Consider the following 19,431-nt stretch of genomic DNA (forward strand, 5'->3'; position numbering starts at 1 on the left):
TTTTTTAGGATCTAGAGTCTACTGTGATTTTAGTTCAAAGAAACAGAACATACTGCAGAAATGTGAGGTACTGTTGCCTACAACTTACTAGGTCTTTGAACAGACACTATTTCCACTCACGCTTTAAAGACACTAAATGCCCATATATTAATTGACAGTAAAGAGCTCAAAAATAAATATAAATTTAAACTCAAGTGTGTGACAAGCAAAGGATTGAAAATGTAACAAATCTGTCACTAATCTAGTGTTTCACACAACAGATTAAAAGCAATTCAGTGATATGCAATTGTATTTTCTCTCATAAGAACTCAGGTGTTTGTGTGAAGAATCACTATGTCTTCTGCACAACACAGCAATACGATAAATTAAAGTTTTAATGCAACAAGATGTTCCTCTGGCAGATATTCATTTAAGATAACAAATAGCTGCGAGAAAGATGGACAAGGAGGTAACCAAGACAGTGAGAAGCGGCAGGACAGTTTATGCATATGAGGCCAAAGATTCTGCAGTTCTTGAAGCCAGGAGGGCAATTTTAAGTAACAGTAAACTCACGATGATTCTTGAGGATTAGGGTAATATGGAATGGGAACCCCCACCTTGTTTGTTGTTCACATCAGTGCACAAATAAGCAAATGCTTCTGTAACCTGCCTTTAAAGGGAAACTTTAAACTCTTTCCCTTAACTCTGCTTTTATTGTTCTAACTATAGATGTGATTTTAAAAAAAGTTTAGTGCAAGACCGTTTCAGAATTCATTTTCAAAAAGCATGATATGGGGCCTATCCCACAACAGCACTGCTCACATGTGATGTAATTAGCATAGGGTGCCAATTCTGGGGTGGCAGAATTTGTTTTTTAAATTCTATTAAAGATTAATATAAATAATCATTAAGATAAAAGCATATTCAGAACTAACATGAAGTTTTAAAGGTCTGTTGTATTTGTCTAAAACAGAGCCACTTTCTGGAATTTTAGCTTAGTATCTTAACTCTAATATTCTAAAGAATAACTCTAGAGCTTGTAAAATAAACATACCTCAAAATTCACAGGCAAGTTCCTTTTAAGTGCAATCTCAAACACTTGACTTATTTCAGATTTATTGAGATTTTCATCATCTGGTTCTTTTCCATTAACCTAAAAGAAGCATAATCACTTAAATAAAGATCCCACTAATTGAATTGTTAGCAAACCAGTTTATGGAACTCATAAATCTTTAAGTTGTCTAAACCTTTACTGTCACTTTTGATGAGAATGTACAATACACCAGACATAGTATAGACACTTAAGCTTAAGAACCTTGTTTAATGAAAAATATGTTTTATGTAAAAGCCTGATAAGATTCACAAGTGTTCACTGAAGGAAGGAAAAAAAATACACCACAAAGGCCAATAAGCTTCAAAACTATTTTTGGAAGTGTTAAGAAACTCAAGTGTTAAATGACCTGGCTTCCAAATTGAAGTACACTTGTGAAACACTGTAGTCTCATAAGCTGATTTGACATTGTAAGACTATTAGATGAGAGAAAGGCAGGAGAAATTTGAATTATGTATGGGACTCTCATGAGTGATGGTTAATTAGTTTCTGGGGTAGTAAACATGTTCTCCACATGCTTCTGTTTAATCATTTGCTCTGCAGATGTTTCTAATGAGAAATAAGAAATCACTACAATGCATCATTCGGAAAATGCCTAAAAATCAAATGACTGAGTCTAAGATTATGCACCTTCCACTAGGAGAGCAATGCTATCTTGAGCACATCACAAATTACTGTTTCAAAAGTTTCTATGGCCTTACTGCACTCGTGTTCCGCACAAGGTACAAAAGTGAATTTGATAGGCAGAATATCAATGACTAAGGAACTCGAGGACTTGAGCTGTCATGCACTGACATGGAAGGGACCACGGTGGAGAGGAATAGTGTCAATTTACAAATCACTTCAGTCCATAACACCATATGGAAAATGGGTTAGTTTTTTTAAATTGGAAAATAAATATACTCTGAAGAGGCCTTGTCAGGTTAAAAATAGTTCTAATTAAAAAACAGTTTCCTTACTTGAGTTACTACCATCTTAGATTAAGACATTAAGCATTTAGAAATCTAGTTTACTACTCACCATTTATGGTCCTACCTCTCATCCCAAGTGAAATATGAGTAAACACTAAAATACTTACCATTTTCACTTGTTTTCAGTCAGTTTTACTTTCTCTCTCTCTCATTCACTAATACTTAGTGTTTGAGTTACAAACACTCCAGAAGGATGTGTAAATCTCAACATGCTTTTCATAATAAAAACATCCAATATTTTTGGTTCTCTCAGTACTACGTACATCATGCTGGCTTCCAGTCTTCCAAGTCCAAACTACATACAGGCATGCGGGTATGTACTCTATGTTCGCAAAGCCTGGTTCACACAATGGCACAACTGGTAGAGAATTGGGAAACGTACTGTGTGCCATAGCATCTGACAGCTGTTTAGGCAGTATCAGTACTAGTGCAAGAAGGTTCATCTCTTGGAGTGCACACCCCAGGAAAAGATGTAGTTAAGACATTTGGCATTTCAGATCAACAGCAGTAGTCAAAAGGATTTTACATCAAGTTCTAACACTTTTCTGATTTCAGATTCACACATTGAGTCTACCATGGTGTGTGAGAACCAAAAGGAAAGGACATAGAATGACCATTTCAGGTCTTAACCCATGCCCCTACAATAGTGCAATGCGGTCCACTTCAAACCCCTTAAGAATGCCATTAAAAATTGGCTCGCGTGCCATCTTTGGCACATGTGCCATAGGTTGCCGACCCCTGTTCTAAACCTTTTCAAAATTCTACAGTGTATATCCACACTCCTGGCAAAATTCCAACATCATGTTAAACTCATACTGATACTATGTACTAGAGGTGTCTGAACTAAGCTGCAAGTTGCTTGTGAGAGAGATCTCTCGCCATAGGTTTGTACAGCACCAAGCACACTGTCAGTTAAATATTAGCAGTTTATCTGTTCCTGCTGCCTATCACCCATCAGGGATCAATTACTGGTGACAATGCTACAGGAATTTTGACAGCACAAAGCAATGCATATGACCTCACAGGGAAACCCTGATTGTGTAGATGTAGTTCTATTTGTCCTATAGTGGTTCTATTAGTGTTAAGCCATTAAAATTAAGTCTTCCAAGAAGTGCAGTTTCTTTTTAAACTAGCAAAGAATATTTAAAACTGCATTTCAACTTTTAAGGCACCACAATTAACTTCAGACATTTTCAGGTTAATTCCTACCTCTGGTTTCTCAGGCAGGGGCTCATTTTGCAGAATTTTCAGTGCTTTAGCAGCTGCATCATGCTTAGCAGCCTGTCTTGTTCTTCCTTTCCCATGAAACTGCTGTCCTCCAATAGAGAGCTCAACTTGATAAAGTAAGGGTCCAACAGGAAATGGGTAAAAGTACCTAAAATTAGAAAGGCAAGTTTGCCTGATTAAAAATTGCTGGTAAGCTACAAAGTCAACATTTAGAGTTAAACATTATATATTAATGAGTCTCTCAGAAACTGAAGCTCAACAATAAACTCCTATAGTAGAGAGCCAATTTGAATACATTAACTGTTAACTCTGAACGACTTTAATGTAGGATTTATTACATTTGTAAAACTTACAAAATCTAAACTGTAAGACAAGGAAAAGTTAAACACATTTCTAATACTTTTGAAGCACAGAATGATAGCATAGTAAATTAAGTTTTTATAGACTTGACAAATTACTAAGCAAGGAACAATGTATTTTTATACTCAAGTATTTTAGACCAAAGTCAATACTTAAAGGCATACAGCCAACTTCAGAATAAAACATGTCTAAAAATGTTTTCCCTATTTTTCCTCAGACCTAACATTATAACTTAGAGGAAATGTTTTCAATTTATTTAGTGAAACAATGATATGTTCTCAACTGCACAATTTCACTGTTTAGCTCCTTTTCCCCCCCGCTCTGGATTTTTTCCCACACAGTAAAGAAAAAAATTTAAAGAAAATATGATAGTAAAGAACAAACTTGCAGAGGTACTTGGGGCAGGAGAGTTCCTGAATAACATACTGGCTAAAGTTGAGTGTCCTTTTAAGGCATGTTTTATTTTCAGAGATATTATTTAAAAAGTCTCAGCAGCAATGCATGCACATTAAAGAAAGGAACTCAGAGTATGGGACTGATTACAAAACTGAAAAACTGTAGTACATACCGTGGAGGATAAGCACCACCTCTCATATTATAGTTGTAGGTAGATCTCATCCCTGTGTAAGGGTCAATAGGTTTGTACATAGGTTTCTTTCCCAGCTTCATGCAAAGAGCATTTAGCTCCACTGTGGGGGTTACACTATCTAGATAAATAGAAATATAGAATATAGCTGTCTAAGTGTCAAGGCAGAGAAAAATCAGGCAAACTCTCAAACCAGGACAGGTTGGGACTAGATTCTTGGTGCACACATCAAAATAATCAGTAGTGAATTTGTGAATATGAATATGAGTGAAAGCATGTACAAAAAGTTTACCACATATATAAAATGGACCCCAGAGCAATCTAGTACTGCTATTGGACTGGCAAGTCTTGTTGCAATCAATTGAGCTTTCTAGGTTGAGATAAATTGTTAGGATACTTCCTTTATTTTTCCCAAACAGTATGGGAAACCCCACAAAAAAAGCAGGTTTCTTTCCCATGAGGTACCTTTTTATATTAACAAATAGCTGTATAATTTTACCTTTGGCATTTGACTGGAAAGAGATATTTGGAAATTATGAATAAGCTAAGGAGAGCCTTTAGAGTTCTCCATTTCCAAACAATGCAATTGGTTTATTTGGAAGGGACATATAATGGCATTAAGAGCCACAACTGTTTGCCTCCAGGTGGGTCCGGCCAGGTTGAAGATTTGCTACATTATCTTGCAACTTTTATTGTCATTTAAGAAATAAATGGCTCTCTAATTTTGGACCCAATGAAACAAAGCATTTGGGCCAAAACTAGAAGACAAAAGACAATTCCCTTATACTAACAGGAGGTTTTTCCAGATGCGTGGTCTCTATCTCTATTCCACTGTGCAAATGTATGCACTCCATATGTCTGGAGCCAGAGAATTTTGAAAGCAGCATCCCTTCATCCGCACATGTGCTCTTGTTCACCTTATGCCTCCAACCAAGGAGATAAAAAGTCAAGACAGTTATCCCCTCTCCAATTCATTCTCCATTGCAAACGAAAAGATGATCCAAAGCAGAGGAGGGAGGAGGTAGCAGAATACAAACAGGGACTACACATCAAAGAACCTCCAACTACTACAAGGTAATTTCTCTTCAAGTGCTGGTCCCCACACGTATTCCACTGTGGGCGATTGACATGCCAGAGGACAGTTAAAGATGCAGATGGCAGAGCCAAACAAAGGAGCACTACTCCTAAGGATGCATCAGAGGAGTCCTGAACCAAAGCACAACGTCTCAGAAATGTGTGGCTAGAACTCCACGTAACTGCTTTGCAGGTATCAAGTAGAGGCACTTCCTGAAGCGATGCCACAGATGTCACTTGCGCTCTTGTGCAATGAGCCCTTACCCCATGAAGAGAGGGAGAGAGAAATTAGACATCTGAGAGAGCAAAATACAATCTGAGATCCACTGAGAGATTCTTTGAGAGGCTATAGCCTGACCCTGAACGTTTTCCACTATGGCGACAAACAGTCTGGGAGACTGATTGTTTTTGTCCCTTGCAGGTCAAGGCTCACCAAATGGGAACGGAGCCTCCTTTCCTCTAAGGATGCATCAAGTTTTGGAAAGAATACAAGTGAATTGACTGGCTCAGGTGAAACTCTGAAGCTACTCTGGGGATTAATTTAGGACATAAGGGTAATGAAACTTTGTCTCTATGGAATATAGCATAAGGAGCTCCACCATCAGTGCTCCAAGTTCACCAACCCTCTTGGGTCAGGTGATGGCTACCAGGAATGCAACCTTCACGGACAGAAGAGACATGGAAACAAGAAACTAATGGTTTGAGTAACGAAAGAACAAGTTTTAAATCTGATTAAGTAGGCTTTTTTTTTTAAAAACACACACTAATTATGCCTTTCCAAGGTTTGCTAGTCAGTGGATGCATGATGATCAAGTAACATGTGAAGGTGGATAGTATACACTAACTGCTGCCAAGTGGACCCATAAGGAGTTAAGACACACATTTGGTGTCTTTAAGGAAAGAATATAATCAAAGATAAGAGGAACAGCTGCTGCTTCTGAGGGCAGACATTGTCAATGTGCCCACACAGAAAAACACCTCCACTTGGCTAGATGACATTTTCTAGTGAACTCCTTTCTACTACTAGAAAAGATGCTCTGTACTTCTCCAGAACATGATCATTCTACGGATGATGCCCATCCAAAAACTACACCAAGGTGAAGCGGATGGGGTTGGGATGCTTGCTCTTGCTGTTTCCTTGGGTCAGGAGATTGGAAAATGTCGTAATAATCATCAGTGCCCAAAATGAAATGCACAGGAGGCTCGTAAACCAAAACCATCTGGGCCAGTTGAGGGCAATGATGATAACTCATGCCCTGTCCTACCAAATCTCCTGTAAGACCAGAGGTAGGAGTGGTAGTGGAGGGAAGGCGTAGTTCAGATGGTCTGACCTCAGAAGAAGCAGAGTGTCGCCCTGTGAGTGGCAACCTAAGCTTCTGGAGCAGTATATTTCATACTTCCTGTTCATTTGGTAGGCGGACAGGCCCCTAGTGGGGGTCCTGTAGAGAGCAAAAATATGGTTCACCACACAGTTGTGTGGCACCAATTTGTGGCCAACAGCAAAATGTCTGCTGAAAGAGTCCTCTAGCATGTTCTGATTTCCCAGGGGGTAGACTGCCCATAGGGTGATAGGACTGCTGATGCACCAGTTCCACAAACTAACCAATTCTGCATGCTGGTGGACAGGATTTTGCTCCCCCCATTTGTTGATGCAAGACAGTCATGATGTTGTCCTACACTGAAGGCATGGTGATCTTGAATGAATGGGAGAAAGGCTTCGCAAGTCTTTCAAACTGCTCACAATTCCAGAACATTGATGTGCATCCTGGATGCTCGCAATGTCCAGGTGCTCTGTACTGTATGGTTGTCCATTTAAGCTCCTCAACTCAACAGGAAGGCATTTGTAAGGATCGCCCTTGTCTAATGGAGAGGCAAGAAAGGAAATACCCACACATACCTGAAGGGGATTCTTCCACCACAGCTGGGATGATATTTTGGTGGGAACAGTCACTATGGAACTAAGATTGGTGGTTTGCTGAGTACACGGTTTGTAGCCTGCAGGCAATGAAGGTAGAGTGTGGCAAACAGCATGATCTAAGCACATCAAGTCATGTGACCAAGGAATGAGAAATCTTGACAAGTGCTCAAAGGGTTGCTTATGACCTGGTCTCTCAGATCATTTGTAATCTGAAACCTGTCCATCGGCAGGTAAGCCCTTGCCACAATCAAGTTTAAGGATGCACTGATAAAGCCTAAAGTTTGCACTGGGGTGATGGACTTTTCAAAGTTTACACTGAGTCCCAATAAGGAGAGGAGATGCAGCATTGCCAAAGTCGATGCACAGGCTTCTTGGCATATAGGCTTTGTGTCTGATATAGGCTGCTACTATAGAGAATACCTTGATAAAGACCCTGGGGGCAGAAGCAATGACAAAAGGGAGTACTTCATATAGAAAGTGGTTGCAGTCCACCGTGAATCTGAGAAAACGTTTGAGCAGGGTAGATGTCTATGTGAAAACAGGCATCCTTCATATCAAGAGCTGAAAGCCACAGTCTCTTTTCCAGGGATGGGATTATAGATGCCAATGTGACCATGCGATTCTTGAGTCTGCAAATAAAACTGTTGAGATGGCGAAGATCGAGAATGGGTCTCCAATCACTCTTCTTTTTGGGTACTAGGAAGTACGTCCAGTAAAAACGTGGTACTGAAGAGGAACCTGCTCTATCACTCTTCACTCTAAGATGAATTCTACTTCTTGTTTGAGAATCTTCTCATGACAGAGGCTTCTGAAAAGAGGTAGGGAATGGGGTGCACAGGGTAGACACAAACTATCGTTCAGCCAGAATGGACAACGTTCAGCACCCATTTGTTCATTATTGCACTCCAGGTGTGGAAAAAGAGACAACCCCCAAAGAGTATGTGGGGATTAACAGGTGTTGGATTTAATGGTTTACAGCTCTTGAGCGCCCATCAAAAACAATACTCAAAAGGATAGGATTGGGAGGAAGAACCTGCTGAGGAAGGTGTGGGGAAGTACGGCTTTTGAACCCGCTGCCTCTTATGGGATGGCTCATAAGGTCACTGGTGTCAGAGTTGTTGAGCCATCAGTCTAGACTTGTATGACTGCCTACAAAATTTTCATTTTGGGACAGGCGTATATATTCCCAGGGAGCAGAGGGTGGCCCTGGAATCCTTCTCATCTATCTTCCGGTCATATACATGAGTCTCAACATAGGGAAGGTCCCCAATGGTGTTCTAAACCTCCCTGGGAAACCCCAAAGCATGAAGCTACAATTCCCTGTATATTAAAATGGCAGTAGCCATTGTCCTTGAACATGCATCAGCTGCATCTATCGCTGATTGAGGAGCAGTCCTGTCAACCATTTTGTCTTCTTTTGCAAGAGCCTGGAAATGAGTTCTGTCCTGCTGCAGTAGCTTGTCAGCAAAGTTGGCAATTTTTAACCAATTCAGGAAATCGTGCTTAGTAGCGGGCTATCTTGAACAGAAACCTAGAAGAAGAAAATACCTTCCCCCTCCCAAAAAGTTGAGATGCTTACCCTTCCTATCAGTTGGGGTAGTTCAAGGGAGTTGCTCTCTAGATCTTTGTGGTGACCTGGACCACTGAATAGTTTGGGGCAGGATGAGAACACAAATTCTGCCCCTTTGGCTGGGACACAGTAACAGTTCTCTGCCCTCTTAGGAGTAGGCTCACAAGGGCAAGACTGCTCTAGCTGGCTCTAGGATGGCTTCATTAACAGGAAGAGCTATTCAACTGGAATCTGAAGACTGCAGGATGTCCAGAAGTTTATGCAGCTCCTCTGCATTTTTGAGGAGTTCTTGCAACAGCTTATGCTCATGGGGGAGGAGAGGAGAGGAAAGGATGAAGACAGAGCTACAGCCTCATCTGGGGACAAAGATACAACCTTATTGATTCCGGAAGAACTGGTGAATCAGGCATGTACTACTCCTCTTCAATTGGACCTGGAGGCAACTCCGGTTGACCTCTCAGAGGGGCGGGATGAGACGATTCCTTAGCAGAAGGGACCAACTCTGCTGCCGCCACTACGGCTAATAGGATAGACTGAATGAGGGTTGTGGAGGTCCCCATGGCATAGGCTAACAGTGGCTCAAAGGCAGGTGATGAGGTGCAGGCTGATCCCAAGCTGGTCTAGGCCTCCTGTCTGGGAAGATGTCTTGGAGGATGAAATAGCACTTCATCATGCAGTTCAGAATCTCCCGAGGAAGAGAAAGCCAATTCCAGATCCAATGGCAGTATCCATGGTACTGCTGGAGGGAAGTCATAACCCAAACATGGAATGGGAGACAGACTCCTCCCAAAAATTGGCTCATGAATGGAATTAGGATCTTTCTTGAGAAAGAGGAACTTGATGGAGCAGGAGACATCAGATCTGGGAGAGCAAAGACGCCCTCAGGAGGAGCGCAGGACATGGCTTTTCCTGGAGTGAGGTGTCCTGTCCACCCACACCAACAGAGCTGCAGTAGGGACAGTTTGTGCCACAGCCATGGAAGACAAATTTGGTACCATGGCTAGCCAAAGGTCTCAGTGATCACTCTTCATCAGTGCCAGCACACCCCAGGTTTGTGCTGGGCGATATTGGAGGCACCATTGCTGCCAAATCACAATCTAGTGCCAATGGAGCCTTGGACTTGTGGACTTTCTGGTCATGCCCCTGAGACTTAGGACATCCTAACTTCTCTTGGACTGATCTTAGATATTTTCTCGGTTTAGGCAGAATCCTACTTCACCTCCAAATCCACTTAGGATTTGCTCTCATGCTTATAAGAATGCTCCCTGCTCTCCTGATCAGACCCTGATGATGGAGCTGTAGGGGTAGACTCCCTGGCTCCTGAGCTAGACCTTGTGGCAGAAGGCATGTTCTTTGCTCAACTGGGACTATGTCTGGTGGGTTTGCTAGCCTGGGTCCAACTGCGGTCTCAGGGCCCTCTCCATGAGGTGCTTCTTAACACAAAATTGACGCCCTTCCTGGGTACAACTGGGAAATGAATGGCAGATACTACACCTTGCTGCGAGGGTTTCCCCGAGGCAGTACAAGCAGCATTGGTGGTCATCGCTGACCAAGGAGGAGTGGGGGCAGGAAGCACAAATTTTGAAGCCAGAGTCCTGCACATAGTCCAGTATGCAAAATAGGGCATGGGGGTTGGGAGGGTTCCCCATGTCAGGGAGGCTTACTAAAAAATGCTATAAAAAACTTTAAACTCTGTAACTTCAAAAACGATTTACAGATCCATATTCACAGATTAAGGCTAAACCAAAGCTTTGGACACTGGAGGTTCTGACCTGGACTGTACGAGGTTACAAGGAACTGTAGAGGCAGGGTCCACTGCACCCTTTATCTCTTCAGTCAAAGGCATGGGAAGCATGTGTGGATGGACACTGCTTTCAAAATTCTCTGGCTTTGGGCACATGTACCCACAGTGAAATACACAAACACTCAAGGAAGAATATTTATTAGGTAGTGATAACGTGTTGGTTATATGAGCAGTTGCCCTATTTGCTTAGGCAGTAACAAATACAAAGAAAGAGCTGTGTGAAATTCACCTTCTTTATGGGCTAAATGACTCAACTTATTCATGAGTTTTATCATTTCATTATAGTTTGAAGAGCCCAGCGCAGATACAAAATTTATATCCATGGATGCGGATATCTGCTGAGTGCTGTACCAGGAACCCGCAGCATGTCGGGCCATCGCTTGCAGGAGTCAGCGCCCAGCCCGGGCAGCTGCAGCGTGGCTGTACCATCTCAAGCCCTGCCCACTGAGGCAGCCAGCAGGCTCATTGGAGCTGTCCCAGGTCATGCTGGTGTGTGCAAGTGCCTCGCATGTTCCCAGGCAGGAGTCCCTTCCATGCAGCGGTGTGCGTCTCCTGTCCGGGGGCATGCAAGGCACTTGTGCACACCAGCACGACCAGCGACAGCTGCTAGTGAGCCTGGTGCGCACCCCAGTGGGCAGAGCTGGGGGCAGAGGAGTCATGCCGGAAGAGCTGCCCGCGCTGGGTATTGGCTCCTGCGAGGGACGGTTCGACATGCTACTGTTGCCGCTGCAGTTCCTGATACAGCACTGCAGGTCCACTGATATCCGCTTTATATCCACAGATATAAATTTTGTATCCACGCAGGGTTCTAATTGTTTTATAGAGTGTTTTAAAAGAAGGGTTGAACATTTTTTTATCTTTTGTATTGTGGTTTTAAAATCTGTACTAATGTTGTTGATTAATTACCAAGATGTTATACTAATATATTAATCTGACTGGAAAGTCTTGGATACAGAATATATAGAAAATAAAGCTAAGTCAAGAGCATGCAGTAAAAGATAAGATTATTCAGCTTCACTTTACCAATTACAAAAAGTTCTTACTACAGAAGCTTACTGAAATCAGAACATTTTTATTTTCAACACACAGGTCCCAATTAAATGCTGACTTGGCAATTTGAAACCTTTGAACTGAAATGCCAACTACAATAATTTTACATCCAGTACTACAAATTTTATGCATGTATTTTTATTATATTTGGAAGTTCTCAAAATCCTTCAACATGTACCTGATAGAAAATGTAGCAGAAACAAAACTAAGTAAAAACACTTTATGAAGCTGCAAAAATCAGGCTTTCAGGATTACCAGATATTTATTTGCCCAAGCAAAAAGTCTTATTACTTACCCTCACCATAATTCAATTATTACAGTAAAAAAATTCTATCCATGGGCAAGTCAATCTTTACAAGGATACTCTAACTGAAGTGTTCGATGGCAATACACAAAACAGTAAACTTGAAACTGAAGTTTCTTTAAACTTACTACAATGCATATCTAGGTGTAGGGAACAAATTACACTTCAGAATAGTCTCTCGTGGTCAGAGGCATTTGAACAATTCCACATTGCATACAGGTGACCTTTAGATTAAGATGAAGATCTCACGTATTTTGACAGTTGCCACTGACTGTACAGAATGTCACTTCAAGATCACCAAGTAAGCACAATCTTAAGCAACTTATACATACCAAGTTCAGATGTGGGTATCCTATACACATTTTTAAAGAGCCTGTCCTGGCAAATACCTGGATTCTTTCCTTCACTACGAGACGGGCGAGCTGTAGGTTTAGGAAATTTTGTCCCTTCCAAAGCTTTGGCAGCTGCCGCATGTTGAGCTTTTTTAATACTAGTTCCTTCAGCTTCCCAGTGCTGGTCCCCAAGAGTCAGCTGCACTGTAAACACCTACAAACAAAGAAGTGCAAGTTCTTTATTATAGCCAACACCACCATTTCACATTATTTGTTAGGACCTCTTATGTGTTTAATATGCCTTCTGCTACAATCTGAAAGATTTTTTATTACTAAGTACAACTTAAATAAAGCCTTGTCAACACAGTAGCTGAAGTTACGCTTTTGGTTTCCTGGGCTACTGAATGCAGGGACTAACAAAAACTGTTATAACAGTACTAACCAAACAGCTCCCCACTGCAAGACATTTGGGGAGTCTGCATTGAAGGATGTGCACAGAAGTATGTAGATAAGTAATGGCTACACAGAGGATTGTTACTGCGAGAAATTTATTGTGTGATTTTAATGTTTATAATGTCAACATGATTCTCCTAAATCTTCTCAAAACGCAGACTGCTTATGTAGAATTACATTTTTATATTGGATAAGTCAGGGGTCCCCAAAGTGTGGTACATGTACCCCCAGGGGTACACGAGACATCTCTCGGGAATGCAGGAAAAATTGTGTAATGGTGGATTTTATTTATTGCATTTTCATAATAAGCTATTCAAACGAAACTTTACAACTCTGTGTGGGAATTTGTTATATAAAATACGGTAGTTAATTGACTTCAAGATGTACCAATAAGAACACAGAGTTGCTGACATAAAGAGCCCTCACCCCCAATCACCATACAGTGTGGGTTCAGTTGCCCAGCAACTGCCTAGTCTAACTGAGCTCAGAACTTACTCAGAGTTGGGGGGGGGGGGTTCGGTTGTATATGTCACAGTAACTGTATCTAGTATCAGAGGGGTAGCCGTGTTAGTCTGGTTCTGTAAAAGCAGCAAAGAATCCTGTGGCACCTTATAGACTAACAGACGTTTTGCAGCATGAGCTTTCGTGGGTGAATACCCACTTCTTCGGATGCATCCCACGAAAAGTTCATGCTGTAAAACGTCTGTTAGTCTATAAGGTGCCACAGGATTCTTTGCTGCAGTAACTGTATCTGTATGTAACTGAAATATGGACAGATGGCTAAAGATAGGTAGTGTTAGGAAGAACAAAGTATCAGTGAAACTTTGGGGTACACGGGCAGCTGGTAAATCTGGAAGGGGATATGCAGTAACAAAAAACGTTGGGAACCTCTGGCATATATCATTCACTTGTTACTTTAAACTTTCAATTTGGTTACATTTTTCAGAGGTCACAACAAAGATGTGAGAGGCACTAAGGAATAACAGTTCTTTGTTGTCATAGGTCAGTGGTTCCCAAAGCATGGGGCATGCCCCCCGAGGGGGAACATGGAGGAATGTTTGGGGGGTGACACATGGTGGGGCCCAGGCCAGCCCCTGACTGGAGGAGGGGGAAGGAGCACCACCCAGTCCCGGCTCCAGCCTCAGCTCCCAGCTGCAGCCCCAGGTGGACAGGTTCCATTATGGGTAATGGGGGGCTGGGGGGAGAACAGAAAAGGTTTGGGGAATCACTGTCATAGGTGCATAGTTTTTCAGACCCATATGGTGATAAGTTATTTTACACAAGTGTGACGACTACAGAAACTTTGTAATACGTCACTGTAAGTAAAGTGGGGTAAGGACAGACCTATTAGCCTAATTTTCACAAGTGAATCAAATCCACAGCAGGTTAAGTAAGTTTAATTTTGATCAGAATAACAATGCAAATGAGTATATGCCTTGATTATTCTTCCAAATACTATTTTTTAAAAATGTAACCCTTTCCTGCTCTGCACATGGAACCTTTGGCTTAAGACACTAGATAAAAATTAATGGAATTGTCTTTATCTTGGAGCAAAATCAACTTTAATATGTTTTTAAAATAATCAAACCTAAGCATATTCTCCTAGGGCAGTGGTTTTCAACCTATTTTCTTTTGCAGATTCCTAAAAAATTTCAAATGGAGATGCAGACCCCTTTGGAAATCTTAAGACACAGTTTGCAGACCGCCTAGGGGTCCATGGACCACAAGTTGAAAACAACTGTTCTAGTGTGCATATGACATTCATAATCACTACTACAGCATAGGCGTCTTGCCTGAAGCACCTTAAACAGATAAAAACATTCCACCAGATTTTCCCTGTAGGTCTTCGCCTCAGGATCCATGCAATGCAGAGCTTTACTAAGGAAAAAAGTTTAATTTTCTAACTTCTTTCCTTACACTCCCTTTGCAACATCAGAAGCCTCCTGTATATTTTCTACAACCTTTTAAGGTAGGCATTTGAATGCTAACAGCACACACTCAAGAAACAAAGTATTTACTACAACCTGACAAAATTTCACTAGAATATTATGGCACAGAAAGTACACAAATGGGTCCATGCAAGCACCACTAATTCCATAAGGCACTGAAGACTTTAATACTAAAGTAATTTATTTCAAAAGTGGATTAATGCCCTATGAGATTTCACTATATTGTGTATTTGCAGTTAAGTGAAAGTTACTAAAATCTTGCTCTCAACCTTCTAGACAGCAGGGTTCTAGTAAATTGCACTTCATGGTCAGTTACAACAGGGTACAGTAACTCCTCACTTAACCTACTCCTGGTTAAAAATGTTTCTGATCAATTAGAGAACATACTTGTTTAAAGTTGTGCAATGCTACCTTATAATGTTGTTTGGCTGTTGCCTGCTTTGTCCACAGCTTGCAGGAAGAGCAGCCCGTTGGAGCTAGCTGGTGGGGGCTTGGAACCAGGATGGGTCAGCAGCCCCCCTATCAGCTCCCCACTCCCTTAAGTTCCCTGCAGCTGCCCAGCAGGCTATCAATTGCTTGACAGTTCAGCTGTCCCTCCCCCCACTGCCATGTGCTGCTCCTGCCCTCTACCTTGGAGCTGCTCCCGGGAAGTCTCCTGCTTACTGTGCAGGAGGGGGGGCAGGAAAGAGGGGTGCTGTCAGGGTGTCCCCCACCCCTTCTCCTGTACCCCCCCTCCACAGAGCAGGGGGTGGGAGTGGGACACAACAGGGCTCAGGACAGAGATAGCTTGCTGACAGCAGCTGCTGTTTCAACTTGCTGCTCTACTTACAAAGGCAGTGTACTTCGAGTGGGATCAGCCTACTTAAAGGGGCAATGTGCGTCACACACACGGTGTGTCTCTGTGCCATGCTGTCTCCCTTCTCTCCATTTGTGCTGCCTTGTAGAGTGTGAGGCTACATTAACAACAATGGGTTAACCCTTGAGGGATCAGCCGAGTGCTTGTTCATCATTTAGTAGTAAGGCATTCCATGGGAAATATCCCACCCTCTTATTTCACCACCTCAACCAAGCTTCACAATCATCATTGCTGTGTACAGTATTACATTGTTTGTTTAAAACTTTGTGTGTGTGAGAGAGATATATATATATATATATATATATATATAGATATAGATATAGATATATATAGTCTTGTCTGGCAAAAAAATCCCCTGGAACGTAACCCCCCATTTACATTCATTCTTATGGGGAAATTGGATTTGCTTAACATCGTTTCACTTAAAGTAGCATTTTTCAGGGACATAACTACAACGTTAAGCGAGGAGTTACTGTAGCTGCAAATAAATGAAATGTGGGAGAGCCACTCAAAAATGCAAATCTGAACATCAAGTGCCTTTAGGCATTACTTCAGACTGTTTAATGCTTGAGAATAGACTATTGAAAGCTATCACAGCACTTCTAATGCACTGCATTACCTGTGATAAAGGTGAAGTTATCTGTAGAAAGCAAGCATTGGTAAGGCACTACTTTAAATGAATACAGGCCTCTTGCAACTTACGCGCATTTAACATGCGCGATTTTAGCTTTACGCTGAAAGGCCTGGAGTCCTGGAGGGGGCATGGCCTCAAGATTTAAAGCTCCTGGGGCACCAGCTGTGGCTAGGAGTCCCAGGGCCTTTAAATCACTCAGGGGGCTCCCAGCTGCAGAGGTGGCTGGTAGCCCCTGGGGTAAATTAAAGGGCCCGAGGCTCCAGCCACCGTGGAGCTTCAGGACCTTTAAATGCCCCCCCGTCCCGCCGCCGGAGCTGCGGGTGGGATTTAAAGGGCTCCTCCGGGCTCCCCACCAGGGCGGGAAACCTGGCAGAGCCCTTTAAATCCCACCCGCAGCTCCGGCGGTGGGGGCATTTAAAGGGCTCCACCAGGCTCCTCACTGCGGAGGGAAGCCTGGCGGAGCCCTTTAAATGCCCTCCCCGTCCCGCCGGCCGGACCTGCGGGCGGGATTTAAAGGGCTTGAGGGTTCTGACTATACGCGGTTTTCGCTTTATGCGATAACCGCGGAACAGAACCCCCGCCTAAGATGCGACAGACCTGTATTGACACTTTGCAGAATGCAGCAAAAATTCTAGGGACCCCATGAGTCTCTCCCCATGAGTCTCTCCAATTCTAATTTTCTGGAAAGCTTTGCAAAGATTCAGTTCAGACAATTCTCCGAGATTAAACTGTTCCAGCAGGAGTAGCACAATCTGGTCAATGAAAATGTGTAGTTATATGCAAGGGGAAAGGGACTGTTTTTACTTCTAAAATTTTAAGTAGCCAACTGAGTAGTCCCACAAGTGATTTTCCTATTAACTTACTATTCCCATACCAAACAAATGTACTTGAGTTCTCATTAAGGACTACTTTTCCAAAGGGGGCGGGGGGGACGACAATACATTTCAGCCATCTTTACTGCATCTGACGGTATAGTTTTTTGCAGAATGGAATTTAGCTCAAACTTTAAAATAAAATCACTGTCAAGCAGGGAAAGCATGGGAAATTTCAACACAAAAAACATGTTTGTAACAATTCAAAGTTGGGTATTGTAATAGAAACTGATTGCTAACACGTTCTCCATTAAACACTGTATGTTAAGGCCATGACCACAATGCAGACAATGGAAAAAAAGTAAGTAGTGTACAGTTAAGGGTAAGTCTCAAACAATATGTTATGCATCTCCTGCAACAACTACCACAAGCAGCTCTAAAAACAATTCGTTAGCATTGGACAAGTTTTAACCCCTGGGATAACATCCCCAGCTCAACCTTAATATGCTTCATCCATACCCAATTGGGCTGTACTAAAAAAGCTAGACTGCAACTGGAAACCACTTAAGGCTTTAAATTGTTTTCAGTGTCCCATTAAACTACCCATAACTCTACTACTGTAGATTATTTTGCACAAGAGCTAGACATTTTGCCTTTCCACTCACAAAGTTACTTGTCAATATAAATGCATACGTGATATGAGTGATATTTACCTTAGAGTGAGCTGGACCTTGCTCACTCAAAAGCTTATACTCAGGCTGAATCTTGTTGAAACGGGCTAACTCATTCACAAGACACATTGGGGTTTTCTCTTTGGGGTTTGCCATGTTAGAAGGAGCTGAATGATAAGGCAAAATCACAGATTATTAGATCATAATTAAGATGACTGATATTCCAAAATTTAAAAAGTTACCAAAGATTCAACAATTAATTTTCTGTATCTTTATGGAAGTACTGATAGCAGCTTGCAATCCACGCTGGTTCAGGGGGAACATGCTACTTTAACGTCAGAGTTATTTTCTGAGATAGAGACCTCTAACCATGTCTCAAACCAGTGAATCTGTGGATGTGGAGATCTCTAACCACTGTGTGTAGAATGGAAAGCATTTAAATTCAAGATCCAAGAGCAAATGCCATAATTGTGGCAGAAACTAAGAGGAAGGATCAAATGGCAATTTGCTTTCAGATATCTACCCAGGTACATGTCGATGTGGTTTAAAGTTTAGGAGGCTGAGTCCTCAAGTCTGACCTACGCAATATACATTAGATGTTCTCTAACTGTGCATCGTCATGTTCATTTGTTTGAAAGGTCAGTTCTTATTATGGGCTTTTCTGTTTCTGCCCTTCGGAATCTATTTTCCTATGTTACTCTGGTCTGTATTCATTCATTTTTCCTCCACGCAAACTCTACATTAATTTTAACCTACATATGCTATGCATTTAAACCAAATCAGGATAAGTTCTCTAGCATTTAATTTAGTTCCCTAGCCATATCACCCTTTCTACTTCAGGTCTGTTCCCACTTTCTCAGGAAAACCCTTGTTAAGTATCTCCCCTTTTTGAAAGGAGATGCAAAGGGGTCTGATCATTATGCTATTCATTATCCAAGTGCAATGTACTCCATTTACGAAGAAGGAAAAAAAAAATCAAATGCACAATTACAAAATGGGGAATAACTGGGTAGGGAGTAGCACTACTGAAAAGGATCAGGAAGTTATAGGGGATCACAAATTGAATGATTTATACTACAATGCAGTTGCAAAAACCACTAATATTTTGGGGTGTATTAACAGAAGTGTTGTTTGTAAGACACAGGAAGTAATTGTCCCACTCTACTCAGCACTGGTGGGCCTCAGCCAGAAGTTTGTGTTCAATTCTGGGTGCCACATTTTAGGAAGAATGCGGACAAAGGTTTAGAAAACCTGACTTATGAGGAAAGGTTAAAAAAACTGGGTATGCTTAGTCTTGAGAAAGGAAGACTAAGGTGGGGACCTGAGAACAGTCTTTAAACATGTTAAGGGCATGTATAAAGAGGATGGTGATCAATACTTTTCCATGTCTACTGAAAGTAGACAAGAAGTAATGGGCTTAATCTGCAGCAAGGGAGATACAAGTTAGATATTTGGGGGGAGAAACCTTTCTAAACATAAGGATAGTTAAACACTGGAATAGTCTTCCAAGGGGGAGTGTAGAATTCTCATTAATCTGTTCTTAAAGACCTCCAGTAAACAAACACCTATCAGGGATGGTCTAAGGTCCAGGCCTTTTCTCACACACCAATCCTCCTGCTGTTATATGTGAATTGAAGACATGCTGTCAGTTTAAAATGTGCTTAAAGTGAAAAAAACTGTTGTAAAGAACACTGATTAAAATGTTGCTGTCAATTCCTTCAACAAAATCATCTAGCTATTATAATTTTAAATAGATATTTTAATTCATTC

At 41.7% G+C, this 19,431-nt stretch overlaps 1 protein-coding gene across 6 annotated transcripts in view; it reads right to left on the reverse strand.

Annotated features, from left to right (window-relative positions):
• The window catches only part of STAU1 (staufen double-stranded RNA binding protein 1), a 48,554-nt gene that overhangs the window by 13,176 nt on the left and 15,947 nt on the right, over window positions 1–19,431 (reverse strand). For 4 of the 6 annotated variants that reach the window (XM_044985305.1, XM_044985299.1, XM_044985300.1 and 1 more), the window contains 5 exons: window positions 17,704–17,828; window positions 12,287–12,500; window positions 4,217–4,355; window positions 3,271–3,436; window positions 1,034–1,132 (listed from right to left, as the gene is read on the reverse strand). In XM_044985305.1, the coding sequence (XP_044841240.1) occupies window positions 1,034–1,132; window positions 3,271–3,436; window positions 4,217–4,355; window positions 12,287–12,500; window positions 17,704–17,828 (743 nt within the window). The remainder of the gene's footprint in view (window positions 1–1,033; window positions 1,133–3,270; window positions 3,437–4,216; window positions 4,356–12,286; window positions 12,501–17,703; window positions 17,829–19,431) is intronic. The other 2 variants (XM_044985303.1, XM_044985302.1) reach the window with 1 other exon arrangement.

This window comes from Mauremys mutica, chromosome 13, assembly GCF_020497125.1.
Source record: "Mauremys mutica isolate MM-2020 ecotype Southern chromosome 13, ASM2049712v1, whole genome shotgun sequence".
Lineage (NCBI taxonomy): Eukaryota > Metazoa > Chordata > Testudines > Geoemydidae > Mauremys > Mauremys mutica.